The 24,284-nt window shown below is 39.9% G+C and overlaps 1 protein-coding gene across 4 annotated transcripts in view; it reads left to right on the top strand.

Annotated features, from left to right (window-relative positions):
* Samd12 (sterile alpha motif domain containing 12) overlaps positions 1–24,284 on the top strand; it is a 432,434-nt gene that overhangs the window by 235,701 nt on the left and 172,449 nt on the right. For all 4 annotated transcript variants that reach the window (XR_004771266.1, XM_027431413.2, XM_027431412.2 and 1 more), the window contains exon 4: positions 674–814. Coding sequence is in view for 3 of the 4 variants with exons in the window: in XM_027431413.2 (XP_027287214.1) it covers positions 674–814 (141 nt within the window). In the remaining variant the exon portion in view is untranslated. The remainder of the gene's footprint in view (positions 1–673; positions 815–24,284) is intronic.

Here is a 24,284-nt window from a genome sequence, read left to right on the forward strand (position 1 = left end):
GGGGCATAATTTAGTGACTTCAGAGAAATCAAGGTAAAAGAAAAAAACACACAGACATCTATCTGGGGGCAAAATGCAGTTGGAAGGGAGGTGTGCTGAGTTGCCAAGACCTAGATCTCTGGCATCTTTAGGTACCAGAGATCCTGGTTTTGCCCTCCTGAATGGCATCCCTCCCTTGTCTCCTCTTACCCTCCAGCTTGATGCCTTCAGATTAAAACTGGACCTTATATGTGTATTTCACAAAAACTGAATTGCTGCAGGAGTTCCCATAAGCACTGTCAGAGCAGCTAGTTCTACAGCTGGGGTGTCAATAAAGGTTCCGCTGGCCAGCCTGAGAACCCATCACCCAGTGAAGAGCACTGTTTCCATGGAAACCTGCAATTGGTGACCCAAATATGCAAGTGAAAGTTCGCTGTTTTACCTACCTCATTGTTTGGGTCCACTGAGGATTGCCACTATTTCATAAAAACCAGGGCTCTCTTTTGCATAGGCGGGTTTTCTCTCTGCAAATCACCCGTCCTGTCAGCATGGACCACCGGGGTCCCTCTGTTCTACATCGGCTGCACTTAGTTATAAACTTTTATTTTTGGCCGGGCTAGCCAAAACCAAGATGGAAGTCATTCTCCAGGTTATTGCTCACTTGCATCTCTCTCCATCCCTTAAACCCCTGCAGGGCGAGCCCTGCTGAGACTCACCGACAAGAAGCTGGAACGCTTGGGGATCGCCCAGGAGAACCAGAGACAGCACATCCTCCAGCAGGTGCTCCAACTGAAGGTGCGGGAAGAAGTCAGAAACCTGCAGCTACTCACACAAGGTAGCCTGCTGCCTCCTGGCGGGTGGGTGCCTGGGACCCCGGGAAGACGGAAAATGTGATCGTTGTGCCAGAGGGGAGCCAGGAAATCGGTTGTTGTTTCCTTACAGAATTCTCTTCATTAAAAGCAAAGAAGTAGGTGGCTTTAAAGGCTACTTCGCCCCAAAACTTTTCTTTTTCATGGCTCACCCGAGAGAAACATGCATCAATAAGTAATGGGCGCACAGTTGGAATTACTGGCGCTAACTTCAAGGTTATCACGTGCAGCCGCATAGCTTGCTTACTGTACGGCTCCAGAGAGTACCAATCACATTGATCAGGGTCCAATTGCTCCCTCCAGAGTTGTGTGGTGTTCAGCGTGCACAACTGAATAGCCAAGTCCTGGCTGCCCTCATATGAACGATAATTCTGAGGAGGTCTTGGAATCTGAATAACTCTAAAGTTAATATGGCCAGTGATAGAGATGAGATTTTGATATATTTGCTTTACATTGCTTTTCATTGGCCAGGAGAGGGAAAATGTTTTAAATGTACCTCCATTCAGCTGAATTAATGCATGCATATACTTTAGAGATTTTGAAAACTCTATTAATGCCTTGAGAATAGAGTGATTTAAAATAGAGACTGGGAAATTTAAATTTGGACTGGTTAGGGCTGTTTAACTCCATGTTGTCATGAGGAACTTCAATATAATTGAGAGCACATATGATCTCTATAACCCTGAAATATCAAGAAAATCTAAAATTTGGAAGAAAAAAACTCTAAGTACCACTATATGTAACTTCCGTATTTACTTACTATTTGATAGATATAAGCTTCTATCGGCTGTGCTCTTTCTTCTTCCGTTGCCCATCATGCATCATTTTAAATGAAAAGATGATAAAGTGTTTTTGAGAGCGTTGGATAGTTTTCAGTGTTCAAAACATAGTAATTGTGTGCATACTGGAGAAACCTAGGTCAGCCAGGTTTCCTGTCATTGCATTTAGATTAACCCAGTAATAGTCCATTTGTGTAGAGCAGCGGTTCTCAACCTGTGGTTCATGGACCGTTTGAAGGTTGTGTATAAGATATCCTGCCTATCAGGCATTTATATAACAATAGCATAACAACAACTATGAAGTAGCAATGAAATAACTTTATGGCTGGCAGTCTCCACAACATGAGGAACTGCATTAGAGGGTTAGAGTAATAGGAAGGTTGAGAACCACTGCCCTAGAGGAAAAGATGTAGTGCCTGAAAGATGAGTGCTGCAAAGGATAAATACAAACGGGAGAGTGATGCAAAAATGCTGGCAGCTCTTGGATACGCTTGTTGGAAGTTTGTCCCTAGACACTCCTGGTGGTGAGTCATAGGAATGGGTGTACTGAGTAGTCTGAATGTGACCTGTTGGTACACCTTTACTTCTCTTAAGAAGTAAACAGAGATAAGGAAATTTATGACAAGAATTGCTACCATAGTACTATTTCTAAAGTGGAAAAAAAGAAGCAGATAATTTTGATTAAACTCTACAGAACCCAAGCACTAAAAGTACCCTTTAAAGAGTACATAATGTAAGAAAAAGATTGGAGAAACGGGGGGTAAAAGCCAATGGAAAAGTGGATTTATAGCATGGCTCAACTTTTCAAAATACAGATGTTATATATTTTTACATATGTGTAATATGTAAATAAAAGAGGTGCGGATGATTATGCCATATTTTCAGGATGGTTGTTTCTGGGACACACGCTTGTGGATGATCTGAGCTGTAGTCACTGCACGCGTCCATGTTTACCGAATCCACTATATAGTTGTCCTGTTGTTTAATCAGAGCATGTTAACTAGCAGCTCCTACAGAATCCTTCTTTCCAGGTTCTATTTGGTGTCTGGACCTTCTTGGAGCTTTGTTTTTCTTCTGTGTTGATGGTGAGGGAGAGATGTATCCTCCTGGGGCGTGCCTTTGACACCATCCTCCACTCCTTTCCCCCTGCCAAGGCTGTACCTCACAAAATCATCTTCAGCATGCATTGCCCAGAAGTCTTCCTCAAATACTGTTTAAATCGACTAAGCTGGATGCCTATCAGTGTTCTGGGAAGGTCCTAAGCTCAACCATTCTGATTCCGCTGTTGGCATCCCCCGCCCCCGTTAAAAAGGTATACATGCTGTGCTCTTTCATCCCATTGCCTTTAGAAGAAGTTAGTGTTCTCTCTAGCTCGTGGGTATTTTTCTCTGAATTTTTATGGCCTTTCTTAGTGCTTGTCCTTCATATGTCAGTGTTCAGAATCACTTTATGTTGGGCATCCTTTAAAAAAAAATCCACAGTTATTGAAGTGATCATTTCCTTTTTCAGAAAAGGAAACAAAATTGACAAGATGTTTTGAAGATTGATAATAGAAGATGTAAAGTGATCTGGAGACACTTTAAATTATTGGGGATCCAGGTTTGCCCTAATAAGAATCAGTGTCCCCGCTACTCAAGGGAGCTGGCTAGTTTAACATGCATACGATATAGTGGCTCACTTCGGGGATGATTCAGTATTAAATGTTTGATTCTTCAAACCCACAAATACTAAGCTACAATATGCTGAATAAATATAAGTAATTCTCCCTGTTTTGTTTTTGTTTTTTTTTTTTTTCAGTCTTTTAAAGTCTCTGGGCCAGGACACATTAATGTCATTGCTCTGGTGTGAAGCATATTTTTGTTGGTGTTGATTGTGTAATTCATTTAAGCTGCTGCAGTTAATGCCACAAACTACTGAGGCTATTATATTGTAGCCACTATTCTCATTTCTGTGACAAGAGAGCTGACGAAGGCAACTTGAGCGGGGATGGGTTTCTTTTGGCTCACAGTTGGAGGGTATACTTGTCACAGATGGTAGGGTGTACCTAGTAGGGAAAGCACGACAGGAGTATGAGGCAGATGGTCACATTATTCCTGCATTCAGAAAGCAGAGAGAGATGAATGCAGGACTCTGTCCCCCTTCTCCTTATTCACCCCTGAACCCCAATCCGCACAATGGTATCATCCACAGTTAGAGTGGGTCTTCCAACCTTTGAGAGTTCCCTCACAGATATACCCAGAAATTTCATAATCAGTATTAACCATCACAGCGAAAAGCAATGGAATTTATTTCTCATCCTCCTGAGTCCTGAGAGGTCTGGGGTCAGGGTTCTAGAGGGTTAAGGAACTAGTAAAAGCAGCTTCATGGGCCATTCTTCCTGAGCCTGCCCACTGGGCTTCATATGTCAGAAGCAAGACATAAGCACTCGGGCATCCTTACCAAAGGTATTCATCCCATTCATGAAAATTCTATCCTCATTACCCAATCATCTATCAGAAGTCCCATCTCCTTGAGCCATGGCTTCAGGATCACAACTTCAATAAATGTGTTTGAAGGACAAGATATCTGATCTATTGTATGGGTATCTGACTTTGTGTTATATTTTTAAACAAAACTATTTTAAAGGTAGTTATCACCTTTGATGTAATCCATGTGTGTGTGGTGGGGGAGTGCGAATGGAGACAGGAGGTTGTCTTAGGATGTCTTCTGTCACTCCCCACCTACTTTAGGTTGTGCAACTGAACATAGAGCTCACCCATTTCTCTAGATTGGCTGGTAAGTGAGCTATTGATGGGGGGATGCCCTTTTGTATATAAGTTTCTCTTATTGGTTGATGAAGAAAGCACTGTTAAGCCAATAGCCTGTAGAGGCAGGAAGATAGGCTGGGCTAGGAGACAAGGAGAATTCTGGGAAAGGTAGGCAATGTGTCAGGCATTCTACAGTACGATAAGGCCATGTAGAAATGCATAGATTAATAGAAATGGTTTCATAGTCTAGAGGGAGGTAGCCAATAAGAATCCCTAGCCATTTATAATTAATGGAAGTCTTTGTGTGCTTATTTGGGGCAAGGTGGCTGCCAGACCTGGTGAGACAAAGAAAGCTCTAGCAACAAGCTATAAAGATGTACATGTCTCTGCATACCAAGTCTAAAACACACACACACACACACACACACACACACACACACACACACACACACACAAAGAGAGACAGAGACAGAGACAGAGACAGAGACAGAGAGAGTTCTGGAGTTCCAGCCACATCTGGCTTTTTGTGTGGATGCTGAGACTCACAGCAAGTCCCTCTTGAACCATCTCCTCCACTCACAGTGTTCTCGTTTTTGAGGAAAGGATTTTATCTTTCCAATTGCTGGACGTTTTGTGCATTTCTATTTTGTGTTTAGAGGTTTTTTGAAAGAACATGGGTGGCCCCCATTAGAGAAGCAGCTAAGTAAATCATGGCACACATAGTTACTAGAGGTCCCTGAACCTGAAAATAAGGAATGAAGAAGAAGGTCCCTTGGGAAACCATGAAAAATTAGAGAGCAAGATGCAGAACCATACGCATACTGGGCATTTGCCAGAAAGAGAGAAATGGTCTCTCTGTACATTCTTTGTTTATATAAGAAATGCTGAGTAATATGGAAGAAACTAATCTAGGTTCCACCCAGGGGCAGGGATGGTGGTCGTGGAGAGAGGAAGCATGCTTCAGGTGTCATTTGGCATTTGAAATATGTGTGCTTGCACTACTTTAAAGAACACATTTTAAAAAAAATAAACAAGAGGGAGAAAGGATACGTTTTATATTCGTTATGCCTGGATTTTAAATCCTGACATGAACATCTCGTGCTGTTACTTCTGAGAAATCATTTGAGCACTCTGTGCTCCCAACTCCTAACTTGTGAAATAGAGATGAGTAACTCTGCTCAACCAATAAGAATCTGGCAGGAACTAACGGAGCTAAATATGCTTAGCTATTAGCCTTGTCATAATTAAACCAAGTGTGCTTTTACAACATGCCTCATCGTTTTAATACCTTTTCTGAAATATTTTATCCAACACACAGTTTACTTACATTTACATAAGTGCACACTTTACACAGGAAAAACTAAGATTTTTGCCCCACCTTGCTTGATCTACTCCTCCTAGATGGTGACAAAGGGACAAAAACAAAATCCTTAAGAATTTTAAATTGCATAATGGGTTCATAGTAAATGTCAGTTTTTACTCACTGTTCAGAAACTATCACTCTTAAACCAGCTCATCATCTGAAGCCAGGGCCATCTCCTCTGAAGTCCTGGCTGCCTCTCTTGGCATTGACAATGGCTTTCATAGTTCTCTCACATTTGCAAGCAACATAATCAATGTTTGCCCTTGCTTTCATGCTACAATTCTGATGCCTTTAGAGAGATTTCTCTACTGAAAGAAAGCCTTTGGTCTTCTGTGTTCGACCCATGAGCAGCCAGAATGTCAATCTGGGGGTCACATTTGATTAACTCCTCCTGCTGGACACTCAGCTGGGTCAGAACATTCCCAGTCATGTCTTGGGAAGGCATCTAGAAAGTCATCCTGACATAATACTTGTGCTTCATGAGAGAGGAGAGTTAGGCTGTGCTTTATGTAACACACAACAGTGGGGTGAAGTGTTCTAGAATCCTTCAAACTTATCCACACTTGGTGATATAACAGACATTCTTGGCATTTTAATAGTTGACCTTGTTTCTGGAACGCAAAAGTCCCCAACAGATACTGTATGCTGTGCTTGATATAGCTAATGAGTTATAAATGTTTACTATACACAGAGCATGAACACGTTGTCACACAAACTCTTCATATTTCTCTACCTTGGCTCCTACTGTTTGCTAGTCTCAATGTACATATAAGGCATGGTGACAATGATCATATCCCAAGGTAGACAAACCTTGCTAAAAAACCATAGCTAAGGTCTATTGGAGTCCAGAGCAAACCTTTGCTTTCTTCTCACGCTTCACTGCCTTCTTTTTGGACTGACATATGCAAGCATATCGTATAATTCCCCAATTTGCTTCTAGTTTTATATTATACATCGATATCTATATTATATATAGATATTATACATATATAATATTTTATATCTATAATATCCAGTACCCACAAATGAAAGAAATAATGAAATATTTTCCTCTTGCAGTCAACTTAATTTGCTTAATGATTATTTCTAGTTGCATCCATATTCTTGCAAATGACATGACTTCATCCTTTTTAAAATCATTTTTATTTTTTGAAATTATAATTACATCCTTTCTCCCCTACGTTGCCCCCCCAACCCTCTCCCATTCTTTTTTGTGTGTAAATTATTCTACCGTGCATATGACCCATATGTTTTATCCATTTTTCTGTTGCTACACATTTAGGTTGGTTTTATAACTTGGCTTTGGTGACTAGTTCTTCAGCAAACATCATTGTGCAAGTTCTCAGTGATGGATTATCTTAGCATCATTTGGATATAGACTAGGGTGTAGTATAGCTGAGCCATGTGTAGGTCTATGGGTAGGTTCTTGAGGAGCCTCCATAGTGACTTGGAAGGCTGGACCAGCAGTGCATAAGGCTTCCTTTTGTGTCTGCATCTCTGCCAGCATTGGTTATTCATTTCTCGGTAACTGCCATTCTGACTGATATGAGATGCAATTTCAAGGCAGTTTTATTGTTTCATTTTTTTGATTATTTATATACAATGTGTGTCAGTATGTATGTGAGGATGCTCACATGTCACAGCATGTATTCTGAGGTCAACAAGACAACATGTAGGGGTGAGTTCTTTCCTTCCACCATGCAGGGTCAGGTTACTAGGCAAGTGCCTGTACCAACTAAGCCATATCAGCAGCTCCAATTTTGAACAATTTTTAGATTTTTATTCATGCATATATGTGTATGTATCAGTATGAGTGGATGCCATGTGAGTGCAGTACCCTTGGAGACCAGAAGAGGGCTTTGGATCTATTGGATCTGGAATTATAAACACTTTGATGAGCCACATGAAGTGGATGAAGGAAATCAAAACTCAGATCCTCCAAAAGAGCACCAAGAACTCATAGCCACCAAGCCACCCCCACAACCCCTGAATAAATTTACTTTTCTTACAAATGATTTTGAATATTTTTGATTTGTAAGATTAGTTCTTTTTTTCCTTAGCATTGAATTCTACCTATTCTTTTAAAAAGTTATTTCTTTTATTTTTGAAATTATAATGCAAATACATCATTTTCCCCTACAAACCCTCCCATATATATTCCTAAATGTAACCTGCTCAGTCTGTATAATGTTACTTGTTTGTATGTTTTCAGGGCTGACAATTTGGTATTGGCTATCCAATTTGTGTGCTCTTCCCTGGGAAAACCTATTTCTCTACTCTCATCATCCCTCAGTTGCCTATACATAGTCCACTTTATCATATCTGCTGCTGTGGATCTCGTTCAGCTCATGTTTAGGCAGTCAGGTTGATGAGACTTTGTAAGTGTAGCTAGAAGACAAAATCTCACCATAAACTCCCTGATTCTCTGGCTCATTGGAGATTTTATTTGCATTTTTCTTATGGCTATGATGTTGGACATTTTTCCATATGTATATTGACTATTCAGATGTTAGCTTTGTGGACTGTCTGGTCATTTCATTAGCTCAGGTATTGATTAGGTTATTTAATTTCTTGTTCTTTAGGCTTTTGAGTTCTTTGTGTATTCTAGATATTAACCCTCTCTCAGAATATAATTAGAAAGGCTGTTCTCTCATTCTATAGGCTGTCTTCATTGTTTCCATCGTTGTGCAAAGGCTTTGAATTTCATTTAGTACCATTTACCAATTGTTGACAGGAGTTTCTGAGTAACTGGAGTCCAACTCAGAAGGTGTTTGTCCATGCTGTGTCTTAACAGTCTTTTCCTCACTTTTCTACCACCATTTTTAGTTTGGGTTTTATATTATGGCTCTGGATCCACTAGGAATTGATTTTGTACAGTGTGAAAGCCTTAATGTAAGACTCCAAACTAAAACCTCAGACCCATTAGAATGGTCAGAGGAACAAATACAAGTAAAGTTAACACAATAGAGAAATCAGAACGCTTACTCAGTGATGGAGAGAATTCAGAATTGGATAGCCATTATAGAAATCACTATGGAGGTTTTATCAGCTAATTAAAAATGGAATTAGCATCTGATCCATCAATACCACTTTTGGATATGGCCAAATGAAATCAGAGTGTGGGCTTGAAGTGATATAGGTACACTTGTGGTCATTGCATCACATTGGCAAAGAGACAGAAATATATCAAATATCCACCTTCAGGTGAGTGAATAAAGAAAAGAGAAAACACAGGGCATATTTAAAATGGAATATCATTCAAAAGTATTGAAGAAGAAGGTAATACAGGTAGAGGCTGAACAGATGTACATTAAAGAAGCTAGTTACAGATCACAGAAACAGAGGAGCTACCAAGGACTACTGTTGAATTGGTGTTGTGGGTACAGGTTTGCGATGTGGGAATGTTACATATGGATTGCACTACAATTTCAATAACTTAACAATACCAAACCTTACTCTTAGCAATATTTAAGATGGAAAGTTTAATGTTATGTGCTTTTTGTACTATAACTAAATCAATGTCTGAGCCATACTCTGTTGACTTGTGTTTAAAAAATCAAGAGCATAAGCTTTTGTTATCACCAGCATGATTGTGGCTATTCATATATTTCCCCTTTTGAATCATAAATGCTTACCTCAATCCAAGAAGGTCCCCACTCCTTTGGTGTCTGTTCTCAATGACTTACTCAGCTACAAAAGTAGAAATTGTGTGAAAAATGTCTCAGCATCTGGTTTGGGTAAAATCAGGCAGTATAAAGCAGTATCTCAAGTGGCATTCAGGGTATAATAGGTATAGCCATCTTCAATATCTTTATAATTACTGCTTCCAAAATAGGAAAAGAGAATGGAAAAGGAGGGGAGGGAGGGAGTGAAGGAGAAAGGGAGGAGAGGGGGGGCAAGCATGATTTTTTTTTAAATCAGGGCCTGCCAGTTTGGGGCTCATTAAACATTAGGGTCTCCCCAAGGGCTGTTTCTACTTTGTCCAAATATATGTGTCAAAATTTAGATGGGAATTGCATGGCCAGATGGACTGCTCCAGTGTTCCACCCTTTGGAAAGACAAAAATTGGAAGCATTGCATTCAGATCCAAGAAGACTTTTTAGAACTCTATGTACAGTTTAGGTATTTTAGTCCAGTCACCTCCACAGCGATGCTTCAGCAAACTAAACTGGGCCATCTGTCCCCCAACCTTGCTTAAAGGAGGGAGTTTGTAGAACAGAGCAATGGGCTCTTAACCAGTTATCTGATCTCATTTTACACGTATGTCCATGGAAACTCAAAGGAATAAAGAAGTCTCCATGGTGACACACCTAGGTCATAGCATGTCTGAAAAGGATACCAGTTTTCCCAGTTCCCACTCAAGTATTTTTCTCTCGTTGTTATTAATGTATAAGTTATATACAGTACAATTCACCATTTTTAGTGCGGGACTGTAAAAGTATTGCCAGATGCTCACAGTTGGGTAACTACCACAATCATGCACATCAAGCTTCCTTATAAATTTGGGTTTCATTTGGTTAGGTGAATACATAGAAGTAAAATTACTAATGTGTATCATAAATATGTATTCACCTAATAAACAACTCAAGGTCAATCTTCTCAAATTAATGAAAAAAATGAGATTGAACTCTGCCCATAACATACATCTAAAAATATCGTTAGGTTTTCAGAGAAATCAACCCTATCATTGGTGATTGTTTTGAAACTGCAAGGATGGAACCTAGAATGTTGTGCGTGTTAGCCACATGGCCTCCCCCTGAGCTCTTTCCCCTTTCCATCTCTTCATTTTACTTTTTATTTTCAGACAAAGCTGGGGAGACGGTAGTTAAATTTAGTTGTGACATAGGTGTTGCAAGTCTGGTGTAACATGTCAGTTTTCATACTTGGCTTCTCTGCCTTATCATTAGGTAAAATTGAGCTTCATTTCCTTGGCTCTCCCATATCCTTGGGTATCTGAAAATGACCCTCTAGCTTCTCCCAGTCTTGACATAATAGTTCCTTCTCAGGCTCATGGTATATGCAACTTAATGTCTTAAATGTTGATGCCTCCTGAAAATGGATCTTAGTTTTCTCATTTAGCAGACTCTGAAAATCTCATGCACAACATACTTTAGTCATTCCCAACCACCGTTTTCCCAGTCCAATCTTAACCCCCATTGTTTCTTCTCCCAGATGACAGTTAATGTTAACTGACTACTTGGTTAGACTAAGCAGCACCTAAAAGATGAGCAAAGCACACTAGTGGGTATGTCTGTGTGGGTTTCTAGAGATACTACATCATATGAGCTCTGACCTAAATGAATGCCTTCATGAATTGCTGATCCAAATTTGAATAGACTATTGGGAGGTAATAGAACTGTATAACACAGGGAAGATTGGAAGGAGATACGTCCCTAAGCACCATGTCCTTTGGAGCTATAAGGGACCAGCTGTTGTCCTGGTCCCTTCTTATTTCTTCTCTGTTATGCTTCCTGGTCAGCGCGAGGTCAGTTGTTCTCTCTTGTATGAAGGACTGAGCCCCCTGAAAGAGTGAAAATAAACTTCTTTTTCTTTAAATTATTCTCTTGAGTATTTGAGTAACAGATACCCGAAAGGAACTAATAGTTCCAGATTAATGCTTATATTACTTGGAGCTAGGAGGCTGGCTCAGTGGTTAAGGGCACTTGTTGCCCTTCCGAATTCATTTGCCAGCACCTGTGTTGGGTTACAACAACTGCAGGGGATTTGACATCTTCTGGGTGATGTGGGTACCAGCACTCACAGATATATTCCCACCTAGCAAGACACACAAAAATACACCTGCATAATATTTAAAATAAATATTTTTAAAGTATTTATGTGACTCGGTAACCTGATGTTGAAGGAACAATTACAGCTCTGATAATCCCTTTTACCCACTGTGCATATGTAATCAGTAGACAAAGCCTCTGAATTTCATTTATAATATGTGTTTGTAGCCTTGCCTGCCTCATTAACACCCTATCACTGCACCAATTCACCCCTTTGCTTCCCAATCTGAGACCATTAGCATGACCTACTAGTTATCCTTTGATACTAGTGTCTACCCTACCCATTCAATCACTTCCTCACTCTTAGTGGCATGGTTAATTTAAATATATCTCTGACAAAGTTATTTTTATCATTTCCCAGCAGGTATATTCAGCCTTTGGCTGGCAGACTAACTGTGTCCTAGAATAATGCTTAATGTGGCCCAATACAAAAATCATAAACCTGCTTAGAGCATTGTGAGGGTGTGTGTGTGTGTGTGTGTGTGTGTGTGTGTGTGTGTGTGTGTGTGTGTGTGTGATTATTTTGTAGTCCAGCTGCACAGTTCCTGAGTGTGTAATTTGTAGATGACAATATTGTTATCATAATGTCAAAAGGTTGGACATGACTGCGACATTTGTTGGCTCCCTTTTACCTACAGAAAAAAAAATTAAAACTTCTTAGCACCCCATATAATGACATCTAGATATTTCATTGATACATTAATGTTAACGTTGGGCAAGTAGCTTTCCAGAGGTAATGATACTTCAGCTGTAAAAATAAGGATAGAATCTGTCTCATAGGTTTATGATGATGAGTTACTAAAACTTGCAAAAGGACCTAGCCTTGGTGAGTTTCCACCCTTTCTGGAAAGGTTACCTCATCTTTCTCTACCAACATTTCCCTCTCTGAATTGCTCCTTTAGTCATACTAATTATGTATTTATTACAGAGTATCCATTTTCCTTGATTTTCATGATCCCTGGGTCCCACAGCAGGCACTAGAGATGAAAAGGAGCACCTGATGTAGAATGAAGTTAGAAGCCATTACAGAGGTGTGCAGATGTCTAACGGTGGCATGGAAACTGAACCTAACCACAACTGGGAACAGGGGTAACAAAGACTTGCCAAGGGTATGCCACTTGAACTAGCTCGTGAATGAAAAAAATAAAAACAAAAACAAAAACAAACATTTGGTAGGTGTACAATTTCTGTCATGTGGCCTGTGTTATGTGTTATGATTTAGAAACCAAAGGTAGCCCCAGAAGGATGACATATCCCATGTTGGGGCCATATCTGTAGCTGTCTGTAGCTGGCAGTAATTTTTGTGAGTGTCTTGGAGCTAAGGAGATCAAGCCTAGTTAGAGGAACTAGGTCAACATAGGAACATAGAAAGGTGCTAAGGAACTGTCTCTTGTCCTGGATTGACTCCCTCTCCCCCTCCCCTCTCCCTCTCCCTCTCCCTCTCCCCCTCCCCTCTCCCCTTCCCCTCTCCTCTCCCTCTTCCTCTCCCCCTCCCTCTTCCTCTCCTTCCCCTCTTCCTCTCCCCTCCCCTCTTCCTCTCCCCCTCTCCCTCTTCCCTCTCCCCTCTTCCTCTTCCTCTCCCCTCCCCCTCTCCCTCTCCCTCTCCTCCTCCCCCTCTCTCTCTTCCCCTCCCAATCCCTCCCTCTCCTTCTCTCCCTCTCTTTCTCCCTCTCCCTCTCTCTGTCTTCCTCTCCCTCTTTTTCTCCCCCTCCCTCTCCCCCTGCCTCTCCCTCTCCCTCCCTCGCTCTCTCATTCTCCCCCTTTCTCTGCTGCCTGTTTGCCATGAAGTAAACAGCTCCTCTCTGCCATATCGTCCTCACCACTATGATAGGTCACCTCACTGCAGATCCAGAATCAACCACACCAAATGGCTGTGTATTGAACCCTCCGAAACTGCAGTCCCAAATATATGGTCTGTACTTTCCTCTATTTAGGTTGCAAGTGTCAGGTTTTAAGTCTCTGAAGCCAAAAGGAAACGTGGATCCTGATGCCCTAGGACCACTCTGGCCCCTGTAGATTATTAATAATCTCTGTGGTTGTCTGACTTTGCTCTGCTTGTACACCAAAAAGTGGACAAGGGTCCAGCAAAAAGTCTATCCTCTGTGAGGAGTTTTTCAGATTTAAATTTAATTGTTGTATTTTGTTCTTATTTTCTAGCTCTATTTTATTTCCCATGTAATTATTATTATTATTATTATTATTATTATTATTATTATTATTAGCAAGAAAATTGTTTTACATGTCAATCCCAGGTCCCTCTCCCTCTCCTCCTCCCCTGCCCCCCCCAACTAACGCCCTACCCCTCCCATACCCTTTCTGTTCCCCAGGAAGGGTGAGGCCTTCCATAGGGGGGATCTTTAAAGTCTGTCATATTCTTTGGGATAGGGTCTAGGCCAACCCCCTTGTGTCTAGGCTCAGGGAATATCCCTCCATGTGGGATGGGCTCCTAAAGTAGCGATAAGTACTGATCCACTCCAAGAGGCCCCATAGATTTCCAAGGTCTCCTCACTGACACCCACATTCAGGGGGTCTGGACCCCTGTGATTATCAGTCCTCCTTCTCTGAACCTGGATTTCAGTTCAGTTCAAGGTTTAGCTGTGGGTGTCTGCTTCTTCTTCCACCAGCTGCTGGATGAGGGCTATGCAATGGCATATGAATTAGTCATCAATCTCAGTATCAGGAGAGGGCATATAAGGTAGATTCTCCTATGTTGCTTAGATTGTTAGTTGGTGTCATCTTTGTAGCTCTCTAGACATTTCCCTAGTGACTGATTTCTCTTTAAACCTATAATGTCTCCCTCTATTATATTATCTCTTATCTTGCTCTCTTCTGTTCTTCCCCCAACTCAACCTCCCTGCCCCATCATGTCCTCCTCACCCCTCCTCTTCTCCCCTTCTCATTCTCCTACTTCTCTCCCCTCTCCCCACGCTCCCAATTTTCTCAGGGGATCTTGTCCCTTTCCCCTTCTCTAGGGGACCATGTATGTCTCTCTTAGGGTCCTCCTTGTTTACCAGCCTCTCCAGCAGCCTGGGATGCAGGCTGGCAATCATTCACTCTATGTCTAAAATCATTCAAGGGTATTTCCTACTATCTCTTCTAATAAGTTCAGTGTGGCTTGGTTTATGTTGAGGTCTTTGATCCATTTGGACTTAAGCATTGTGCATGGCGATAAACATGGATCTATCTGCAGTCTTCTACATGCCAGCATCCAGTTATGCCAGGACCATTTGTTGAAGATGCTTTCTTTATTTCATTGTATAGCTTTGGCTTCTTTGTCAAAAATCAGGCGTTCATAGGTGTGCGGGTTAATATCAGGGTTTTCAACTCTATTCCATGGTCTACCTGTCTATTTTTGTGCCAATACCAAGCTGTTTTCAGGACTATAATAGAGCTTGAAATCTGGATGGTGATGCCTCCAGAAGTTCTTTTATTGTATAGGGTTGTTTTGGCTATCCTGGGTCTTTTGTTTTTCCATATAAAGTTGAGAATTGTTTTTTCAAGTTCTGTGAAGAATTATGCTGGAATTTTGATGGGGATTGCATCGAATCTGTAGATTGCTTTTGGCAAGATTGCCATTTTTACTATGTTGATCCTACCTATCCAAGATTATGGGAGATCTTTCCATTTTCTGGTATCTTCTTTAATTTCTTTCTTTAAAGACTCAAAATTCTTATGATACAGGTCTTTCACTTTTTTGATTAGTGTTACCCCAAGGTATTTTATGTTGTTTGTGTCAATTGTAAAGGGTGATGTTTCTCTGATTTCTTTCTCAGCACATTTATCATCCATATATAGTAGGGCTACTGATTTTTTTGAGTTAATCTTGTATCCTGCCACTTTGCTGAAGGTGTTTATCAGCTGTAGGAGTTCCCTGGTAGAGTTTTTTGGTTCACTTATGTAGACTATCATATCATCTGCAAACAGTGAAAGCTTGACTTCTTCCTTTCCAATTTGTATCCCCTTGATCTCCTTTTGTCTTATTGCTCTAGCTAGAACTTTAAGGACAATATTGAAGAGATATGGAGAGAGTGGACAGCCTTGTCTTGTTCCTGATTTTAGAGGAATAGCTTTGAGTTTCTCTCCATTTAGTTTGATGTTGGCTGTTGGGTTACTGTATATTGTTTTTATTATGTTCGGGTATGTTCCTGTTATTTTTGATCTCTCCAGGACCTTTATCATGAAGGGATGTTGGATTTTGTCAAAAATTTTGTCCATTTCCTTTAAATTTTCCAATTTTGTGGAGTACAAAACATGCAGTTGCACCATTCCATAAAGTCAAAACAAAGGTTTTCAAAGTATGACCTGAAGATTCGCTGGATTTCCTCAGTGTCCGTTGTAATGTCCTCCTTTTCATTTCTGATTTTGTTAATTTGCATGTTCTCTCTCTGCCTTTTGGTTAGTTTCGATAAAGTTTTGTCTATCTTGTTGATTTTCTCGAAGAACCAACTCTTTGTTACATTGATTCTTTGAATTGTTTTCTTTGTTTTGACTTTATTGATTTCTGCCCTCAGTTTGATTATTTCCTCGAGTCTACTCCTCCAGAATGAATTTGCTTCCATTTGTTCTAAAGCTTTCAGCTGTGATGTCAACTCTCTGGTGTGAGTATTCTCTAGTTTCTTCATGTGTGCACTTAGAGCTATGAACTTTCCTCTTAGTACTGCTTTCAAAGTGTCCCATAAGTTTGGGTGTGTTGTGTCTTCATTTTCATTGAATTCAAGGAAGTCTTTAATTTCTTTACTTCTTCCTTGACTCAGGAATGGTGCAATTGCATGTTGTTCAATTTCCATGAGTTGGTAGGTTTTCTGCAGTTGTTTTTAAATTCTAACTTTAAAGCATGGTGATCTGATAAGACACAGGGGATTATTCCAATATTTTTGTACCTGTTGAGGTTTACTATGTTGCTGAGTATGTGTTCAATTTTTGAGAAGGTTCTATGTGATGCTGAAAAGAAGATATATTCTTTTGTGTTTGAATGGAAAGTTCTATAGATGTCTGTTAATCCCAATTGGGTCATAACTTGTTATTTCCTTTGTCTCTTTGTTAGGTTTCTGTCTGGTGGTCCTGTCCAGTGGTAAGAGTGGGGTGTTGAAGTCTCCCACTATAACTGTGTGAGGTCTTATTTGTGATTTGAGTTTCAATAATGTTTCTTTTATGAATGTTGGTGCCTTTGTATTTGGGGCATAGATGTTTAGAACTGAAACTTGTTCCTGATGGATTTTTTCTGTGATGAATCAGAAATTACCTTCTTCCTATCTTTTAATTGAATTTAGTTTGAAGTCTAACTTGTAAGATATTAGGATAGCTACCCCAGCTCGTTTCTTGGGTCCATTTGATATTGAGGAATATCTTATCCCAACCCTTTACTCTGAGGCAATGTCTGTCTTTGAATTTGAGGTGTGTTTCTTGTATGCAGCAGAAGGGTGGATTCTGTCTTCATATCCAATCTGTTAGTCTGTGTCTTTTTATAGGCAAGTTAAGACCATTAATATTGAGGAAATTAATGCCCATTGAGTGTTTATTCTTGTTTGTTTTTGATTTGTTGTTGGTAGTGGTATGTGGATTTACCCTGCTTTTTCTTTTGGGTTTTTTGTAAAGTGGGATTATCTATTGCCTATGTTTTTGTGAGTGTAGTTAATTTCCTTAGGTTGTATTTTTACTTCCAGTACTTTCTGTAGGACTGGATTAGTGGTTACGTGTTTTTTAAATCTGGTTTTGTCGTGGAATATCTTGTTTTTTCCATTTACGGTGATTGAAAGCTTTGCTGGGTATAGTAGTCTGTGCTGGCATCCGTGTTCTCTCAGAGTTGGTAGAATATCTATCCAGGTCTTTCTGGTTTTCAGAGTTTCCATTGAGAAGTCCGGTGTAATTCTGATAGGTTTGTCTTTATGTTATTTGGCCTTTTTCCTTTGCTGCTCTTAATATTCTTTCTTTATTCTGTACATTTGGTGTTTTAATTATTATGAAATAAGGGGACTTTCTTTTGTGGTCCACTCTTTTGGTGTTCTGTAGGCTTCTTGTACTTTCATTGGCATGTCTTTCTTTAGGTTGGGAAAGTTTTCTTCTATGATTTTGTTGAATATGTTTTCTGCACCTTGAGTTGGGTTTCTTCACCTTCTTCTATACCTATTGTCCTTAGGTTTGGTCTTTTCATGCTGTCGCATATTTCCTGGATATTTTGTGTTAAGGATTTGTTGGACTTAAGATTTTATTTGCTTGATGAATTTATTTCCTCTAGTTTATCCGCAGCGTCTGAGATTCTGTCTTCCATCTCTTGTATTCTGTTGTTATGCTTGCATCTGTGGTTCCTGATTGTTTACTCAGCTTTTCCACTTCCAGCATTCCCTCAGTTTGTGTTTTCTTTATTGTCTCTATTTCAGTTTTCAAGTCCTGAACTGTTTTCTTCAGCTGTTTAATTGCATTTTCTTGGCTTTCTTGGCTTTCCTTGATTTCTTGCATCTTTTGGGTTGTCTTTTCTTCCATTTCTCTGAAGGATTTTCTGATTTCCTCTCTTAGGGTCTCTATCATCTGCGTGAAGTTGTTTTTAAGGTTGCTCTCTTCTGCTTCGTCTGTGTTGGGAAGTTCATTTCTTGTTGGTGTAGAGTCCCTAGACTCTGGTGGTGTCATATTGATTTTCCTGTTGTTGGATGTGTTCTTATATTGTCGTCTTCCCATCTCTTCTTCTAGTGGGTGCAGGTGGTGTCTCTTCCTTTCCTGGTGTGTATGGGTCTGGTATTCTCTTCAAGTGGGTGCAATTGGCTCCGATACTCTGAGGGGTCTCAAGGTGGGTTCAGGCAGGTCTGAGGCACTCACTTTCCAGATGGTGGAGAGCAGGACTGGCACAGAGATGTCAGGAGACTCTTGGTCACTTGGTCCTCAGGGGCCCATGCAACCTGCCTGCAGACCCCTTGGCAGGAGTTCCCCAGAGTGGGCAGGTGGAAGTTGAGCCCAAGTCAGCGGCCAAAGCAGCTCACCTCTGCACTCTCTTACTCTCTGCTCTCTGCACTCTACACTGCCTGGGGACAGAGTAGCCCAGTGATCTCAGCACAGTCAGGATCCCTGGGTCTTCAGGGACCGATTCAGTCTGCCTGCAGACCCTGTGGCAGGATTTCCAAGAGTGGGCAGGGGGAAGTTGGGCCCAAGATAGGGTCCAAAGTTGTTCACCTCTACACTCTGTGGGGGCCGGAATAGCCCAGCGATCTCAGCAGAGTCAGGGTCCCTGGGTCTTCTCCCACGTAATCTTCTCTTAGTAGTAGATGCAAATTTCAGTTTGAATTTGTAAAAAGTAAAGGTATTTACCAAAACCAATCTAGATCATCTTTCTCCATAACGATGCATGATCTAGAATCTCTCTTATTTTTTCTTCTCTCGCCTCGTTCCTCTCCTTCCCCTAAGTATCATCATCATCATCATCACCAATTGTAATCTTCTTTTATTGATTTGGCTACCAAAGACAACAAGGGCTCTTCAATTTATAAGGCACCCACCCACATTGTTTTGCCTAGGGTTTTTAATCCCTAAATGTTCTCCTGAGTGGCACTGTCCAGCTGCTATAAATAAAACTTTTTCTCCTCTGACTCTTGTAATTCATCAGCAGCACTTGGTGGGTGAAGGTGTTGGGTGAGTAGTCTCATGGGATTTGGTTAGATTCTCCTGCTATGATTGGGTCATTTATGGCGTCATTCATTGTCATTTGATTATAATCTACCGAATGCATGCTCTTTCTGATTTGTTCCAAGACAGTGTATCTACAAACTGTTCCTTCCCTGAGCTTTCCCCTGACACACTTCAAAATCTTCACACCTTATTATGCAAATTTTATAGCGAGGAATACTTCTAATTTTATCAACTCTTCAAACTGTCAAAGAAATTCTCCTTAATGTGAGCTTTATTCTTAAAAGTCTAAACACAGCCATCTTTTAGGGATTTGGAAAACCACACATCACTTTATCAGTAGGGTTTAGAAGGATGATGTGTGTACATCCTAGTTAGCATTCACTCTCGTTCATTTCTAGTCTGAGTCCACTGTGGCCAATTAATACAAGAAGGTATTTTGTTTGAAGTAAGGCTTGATACTGACTCTTGCTTTTGATCTGTAGGATTCTTCATGACAGAAAAATATTTATCAACAGTGCCCCTGATTGATTCTCTAGACAGCACATAGGAGATGGATGTCCACATCCTTTTTTCTCAAACTTTGACTTTGAGTAATGGGGATTCCCAAAGACTCCAAGTGCCTCTTCCTGGCATCTTCTGTAGAACCAAACCTCACATTTCTTCACCTTTATTTGCACAATCCAAGACGATCATGGGATTATGTCACCTCAACCTTATGGATTTAGATTTGGAGGTTCTCAAATGGTCCATGTTGTGTTGAAAGTAGATACAACCTGGATTTACTATAATGACATTGGTTTCTGTCTTCAGGGTGAGTATAGAGGAAGCAACCCTGAAATCTCATCACTGTAGTGGCCAAATGCTCTAAGGGCTTTCAAAGGTACAGTGAACTGTTCTGGCTCTTCAGAGGAGAAAGGGAAATGTGTGTAGTTTAGGATATCTATCCTTTGTATTGTATATTATCAAATTCTCTGCCACATTTGTTTTCTTTCTTTTCTTTTGCCACCAATTCTCAGTATCTGGCATAATGAAGTATAGATAATACAACTTTTTCTTGCATCAAAGTTCCTACATGCCTATTCCAGAACCACTTGCGTCAAGTAAACTGGGACTAGAGCCTAAAGTCTTAAAACCATTAGTACTAAGCTATATCTTAACCAAGAGCAAGAGTCCTCTGTCATCTCTGGAACAAAGCCTTCTTCTTTATTAATATATATTTCTCCTTTCATTTATATTTATGGTTATGATACACATTCATACAGTGTTTCCTTCAACACCCAGTTATTGAGAACCTACTTTGTACTGAGAAATCCCTATATACTTTCTGTAAGGCATAGTAGTCCTTGCCATCAAAATCAAATGATGCATATGAGCAAGTAAAGTGGCGTAGCACAAGACGAGGAGGTAAGCAAAAGTATCAACAGGAATGTATCACGAAGACATTCAAGAGGAAGTAACCTCTGAACCATGCCATGACTTAGAATTAGCAGGGCACGTTTGCTTTCTCTTTAATTATCAAACAAACACAGCATCACTAAGGGACTAAGCACCCTGGAGAAGTATATGATGCTGTAATCGTGAATGTACTATAAAACTCAGAATTTACTGTATATTACATGATAGGCCTTTACTGACTTTTTCTGAGATACGTAAGCAAGACAGATAAGATACATATACTTATAGGGAATTTATATTTTATTAAGAAATCTTTCATCTCCAAATATAGCCATCAGTTAAATGAAAGAAAATAGGGTGTTAATGACTAAGTGAATAGGCAAAAGGGTTTTCCTGGCTCTGAGGGATAAGGCAACTCTTTCCCAGAAATCTGAGATCTAAAAATGGAAGATGGGTTGTCCAGCATAGCTGCTTCTTAAGGACTATAGAAAGAAAAAAATGTCCCAGTTGGAAGAAACAGGCTGTTCTGAGACTGTATTGGGGTTTTTCTGAGAAATAGAACCTGTGGGGTATATATAGATGTATGAGGAGTTATATTGCAGGAATTGGTTCACACAATTATGTAGGCCGAGAAGTCCCACAACCTGCCATCTGCAGACCGAGGAAGCAGAGAAGTTGATGGTGCCATTCAATGCAAGGCCAAAAGCCTAAGACAAGGGACACTACTGGTGTCCATAGTTCAAGGAGCTAAGTATCAGTAGCTTCAATGTGCAAAAGAAACGGAAGTTAGAAGAACCAACTTGAGAGAGAAAAAGCCTGCGTTCTTCCCTCTTTCTTGTTCTATTCTTATTCTTGGTGTTTTCAGTTGTGGTGGTAGTCATGAGGTCTCGTCCTTTTGGTTCAGCCTACGAACTCAAATACTGATCTCTCCTGGAAACACCTTTGGAGACACAACCAGAAGCAATGTGTTAGCACTTCTCTTTTTCAGTTGACACATAAACCTTTCCAGTTGACACAAAAAAAAACCACCAAAAAGTTGGATGAGTTCTAGGTCCATGGAGAACCCTAACATAAGTTTGAGGGTCAAGAGGAAGTGGAAAGCTGGTAGGAAGATGAACCTATGTGTGGAAATTCAAATCCTGGAAGAGCCAGTGTTTCAGGGCAGATTTAAGAGCAGAGTGGGGCTGTGGGGCAGGGAGTGTCCTCACTTGATCTCAGGAAAATAAGGCTTTTAATTGATACCAATTTTCAGCTGACTGTCAACACTTGGTATGGCCGTCTGCTTTGCCATGACTCCAATGGGGAAAAAAGATTAATTTCATGTGAAACATATCTGCCCATGCATCCAGGATCTTATTTAACCAAATGTCTAGGCATCCTGTAGTCCAGTCAATGTGATACCTAAGAGTTATTCTCAGACTGAGTAGGATGGCTGGTTGGCTCTGACTACCTTCCTACTATGGAATCTTTCTTGTTCCAATGATCTTGGTTTTTTTCCCTCACAACAATTTGTTAGCCATGATGTACTTTTACAAATTAATACTTGAGCTTGTTCAAATATAAGATTTCATTTAAATTGGTGTTTGTCAGACACATAGTTACCCTCCTTTATCTATTTCTCATGAATATAAGATTTCATTTAAATTGGTGTTTGTCAGACACATAGTTACCCTCCTTTATCTCCTATTTCTCATGACTTCTGTGAATGGGGGTTAGATGGTTTATCTGAACTACATTCTAGGATTTAGGGGTGTGAAGCCATCACATTTATTCCCAATATTTATATAATAATGAAGCAGAGGTGCCGCCCTTGCATGTCCTCAGTTCTCCAAATATTCTCTGAGTGATCTTAATCTTGCCAGATCAATGACATGAATTTTTTGCTAGTTGACATTTTGATTGATCTAATTAACATTGATTCTGAAGAAATGACTACACAGTAAACTACTAATAGTGACCTCAAGGATGTCCCATGTTTGGTGTGTAAGAGGTGGTGTGACTTTGTATTACACATTTGAAGTCTCACTCTTTTTAGATTACCAAATAGAAACCAAACTGATGCTTAGCATTAAAATGCATCAAACACAGTTAAAAGTTGCACAAATTGAGGGTCATCATATTCCCGACACATGGCAGCTATGTGGTTCATACTTACTGGAAACTATATGCAGATATGTATCTTTTTATGAGTCAAGAGCGTTGGTTTTTTTGTGTCATTTGTGTTACTAAGACTAAGATCATATCACCGAAAGGCAGAAGAGATAAAATAATAGATCAAAGTTTGCTGGCCTAAAATTGTTTTCTTTTTTCCTTTGAAAAAATTAAACTGATCACCCCTCCAGACTTTGTTTTCTTGAACAAAGAGTTTTACTCAAACATTTGTGGTCCCATATTACTAAAGCCTAAGTAGACAGTCTCTAATTCTCTTTTAGTTTTGAAACGTTTAGTGTGTTATCATTTGTGTTGCCATTTCCTTTTAGGAACTCGTTTTCTTCCCAAACTTCCCTTCCCTCCCCCTGACCCTCAGTGCATTCCTCTTGGCACTGAGAGGAGCTATTAGAAAGTTATTAATTAAGGATTGGTTTCTGCTTTTTTGTCAGGGGCAATCATTTGTTTTAGAGCTGATTTTCTGCCTTAATTAAATGAAAATGTCACCCTGTCAAATGAATTCATTTATATTTATTTATCCAGTTCTCTAGGCTTGAATATCTTAGTAGGGACCTTGGCTCATTGCATTTGCTCACACAATGAAGTGAAAAATGTCTTGTATATCAGTTTAAAAGACTCACAAATGACCACTCCACCCTGCAGAAACACCTCCTAAGGAAATGGTTCTTTTTTCATGGAGAACTTATCTAGCTAAATGTAAGATTCCTATTGAAGGATGTCTGTGTAGGCTCAAGTATCAAAGAGAGTGCTACCAATCACTGGGATCCCTTGGGCTTTTAAGTGACAAACATACTATGTTAGACACCTGTATGCTTGTATTTGCCTTTTCAAAATGCTGATAGCAATGCCAGATTTAAGTTCTAGCCAGCTTATCCTCCAAATAGGAAAGATTTATTTATTGTGTATAGTCTCTGTAATTACCTCATAAGTGCTTTAAGAGTTTAAAAGACAACATTCTTGTGTGTTATTCATTCAATAACATATCATATACCTACTACATGTCAGATGAAGCATTGGGACTCATTGATGAGCAATGTGGTCTGAGCCAGTAAAAGAGAAGAGGAGGACAAAGAATAATATGGGCAAAAATATGATCAAAATACCTACATGTATGTATGAAAATGTCACAATGAAGTTCACAGTTCATATATGCTATAAAAATTCAGGCTGTGTTCATGCTTACATATGTAACATATAGTACCTGGCATGTAGTAGTTACTGCATGAGCATGTTATATTAATAAATTAATCTTGCAGGATAGGTGGATAATAGTTAGCAATTATTAAGTTATTGACTATAGAATCCTCATAGGAATGTGCTGGAAATTATGAGATTGTGTCGTGGGGATTAACCGGATTACAGAAGAGCAGTCAGGAAGTGTTCTCCAAGAGAAAGATAGTGATGCTAATATATGCACTACAGCAAATATAAGGTTGGCTGGTGGGTGGCTAGACACGGGGCTACAGATTTAGGCCAAAGCTAGCCCACTAGAACTTCTTCAAACATATTAAATATGACCATAAACCCAAGAACTATAGACAATGAAGAATTTTAAGAAAAAAAGATGACAAAAATCAAGT

The sequence above is a fragment of the Cricetulus griseus genome, chromosome 10, assembly GCF_003668045.3.
Source record: "Cricetulus griseus strain 17A/GY chromosome 10, alternate assembly CriGri-PICRH-1.0, whole genome shotgun sequence".
Classification (NCBI taxonomy): Eukaryota; Metazoa; Chordata; class Mammalia; order Rodentia; family Cricetidae; genus Cricetulus; species Cricetulus griseus.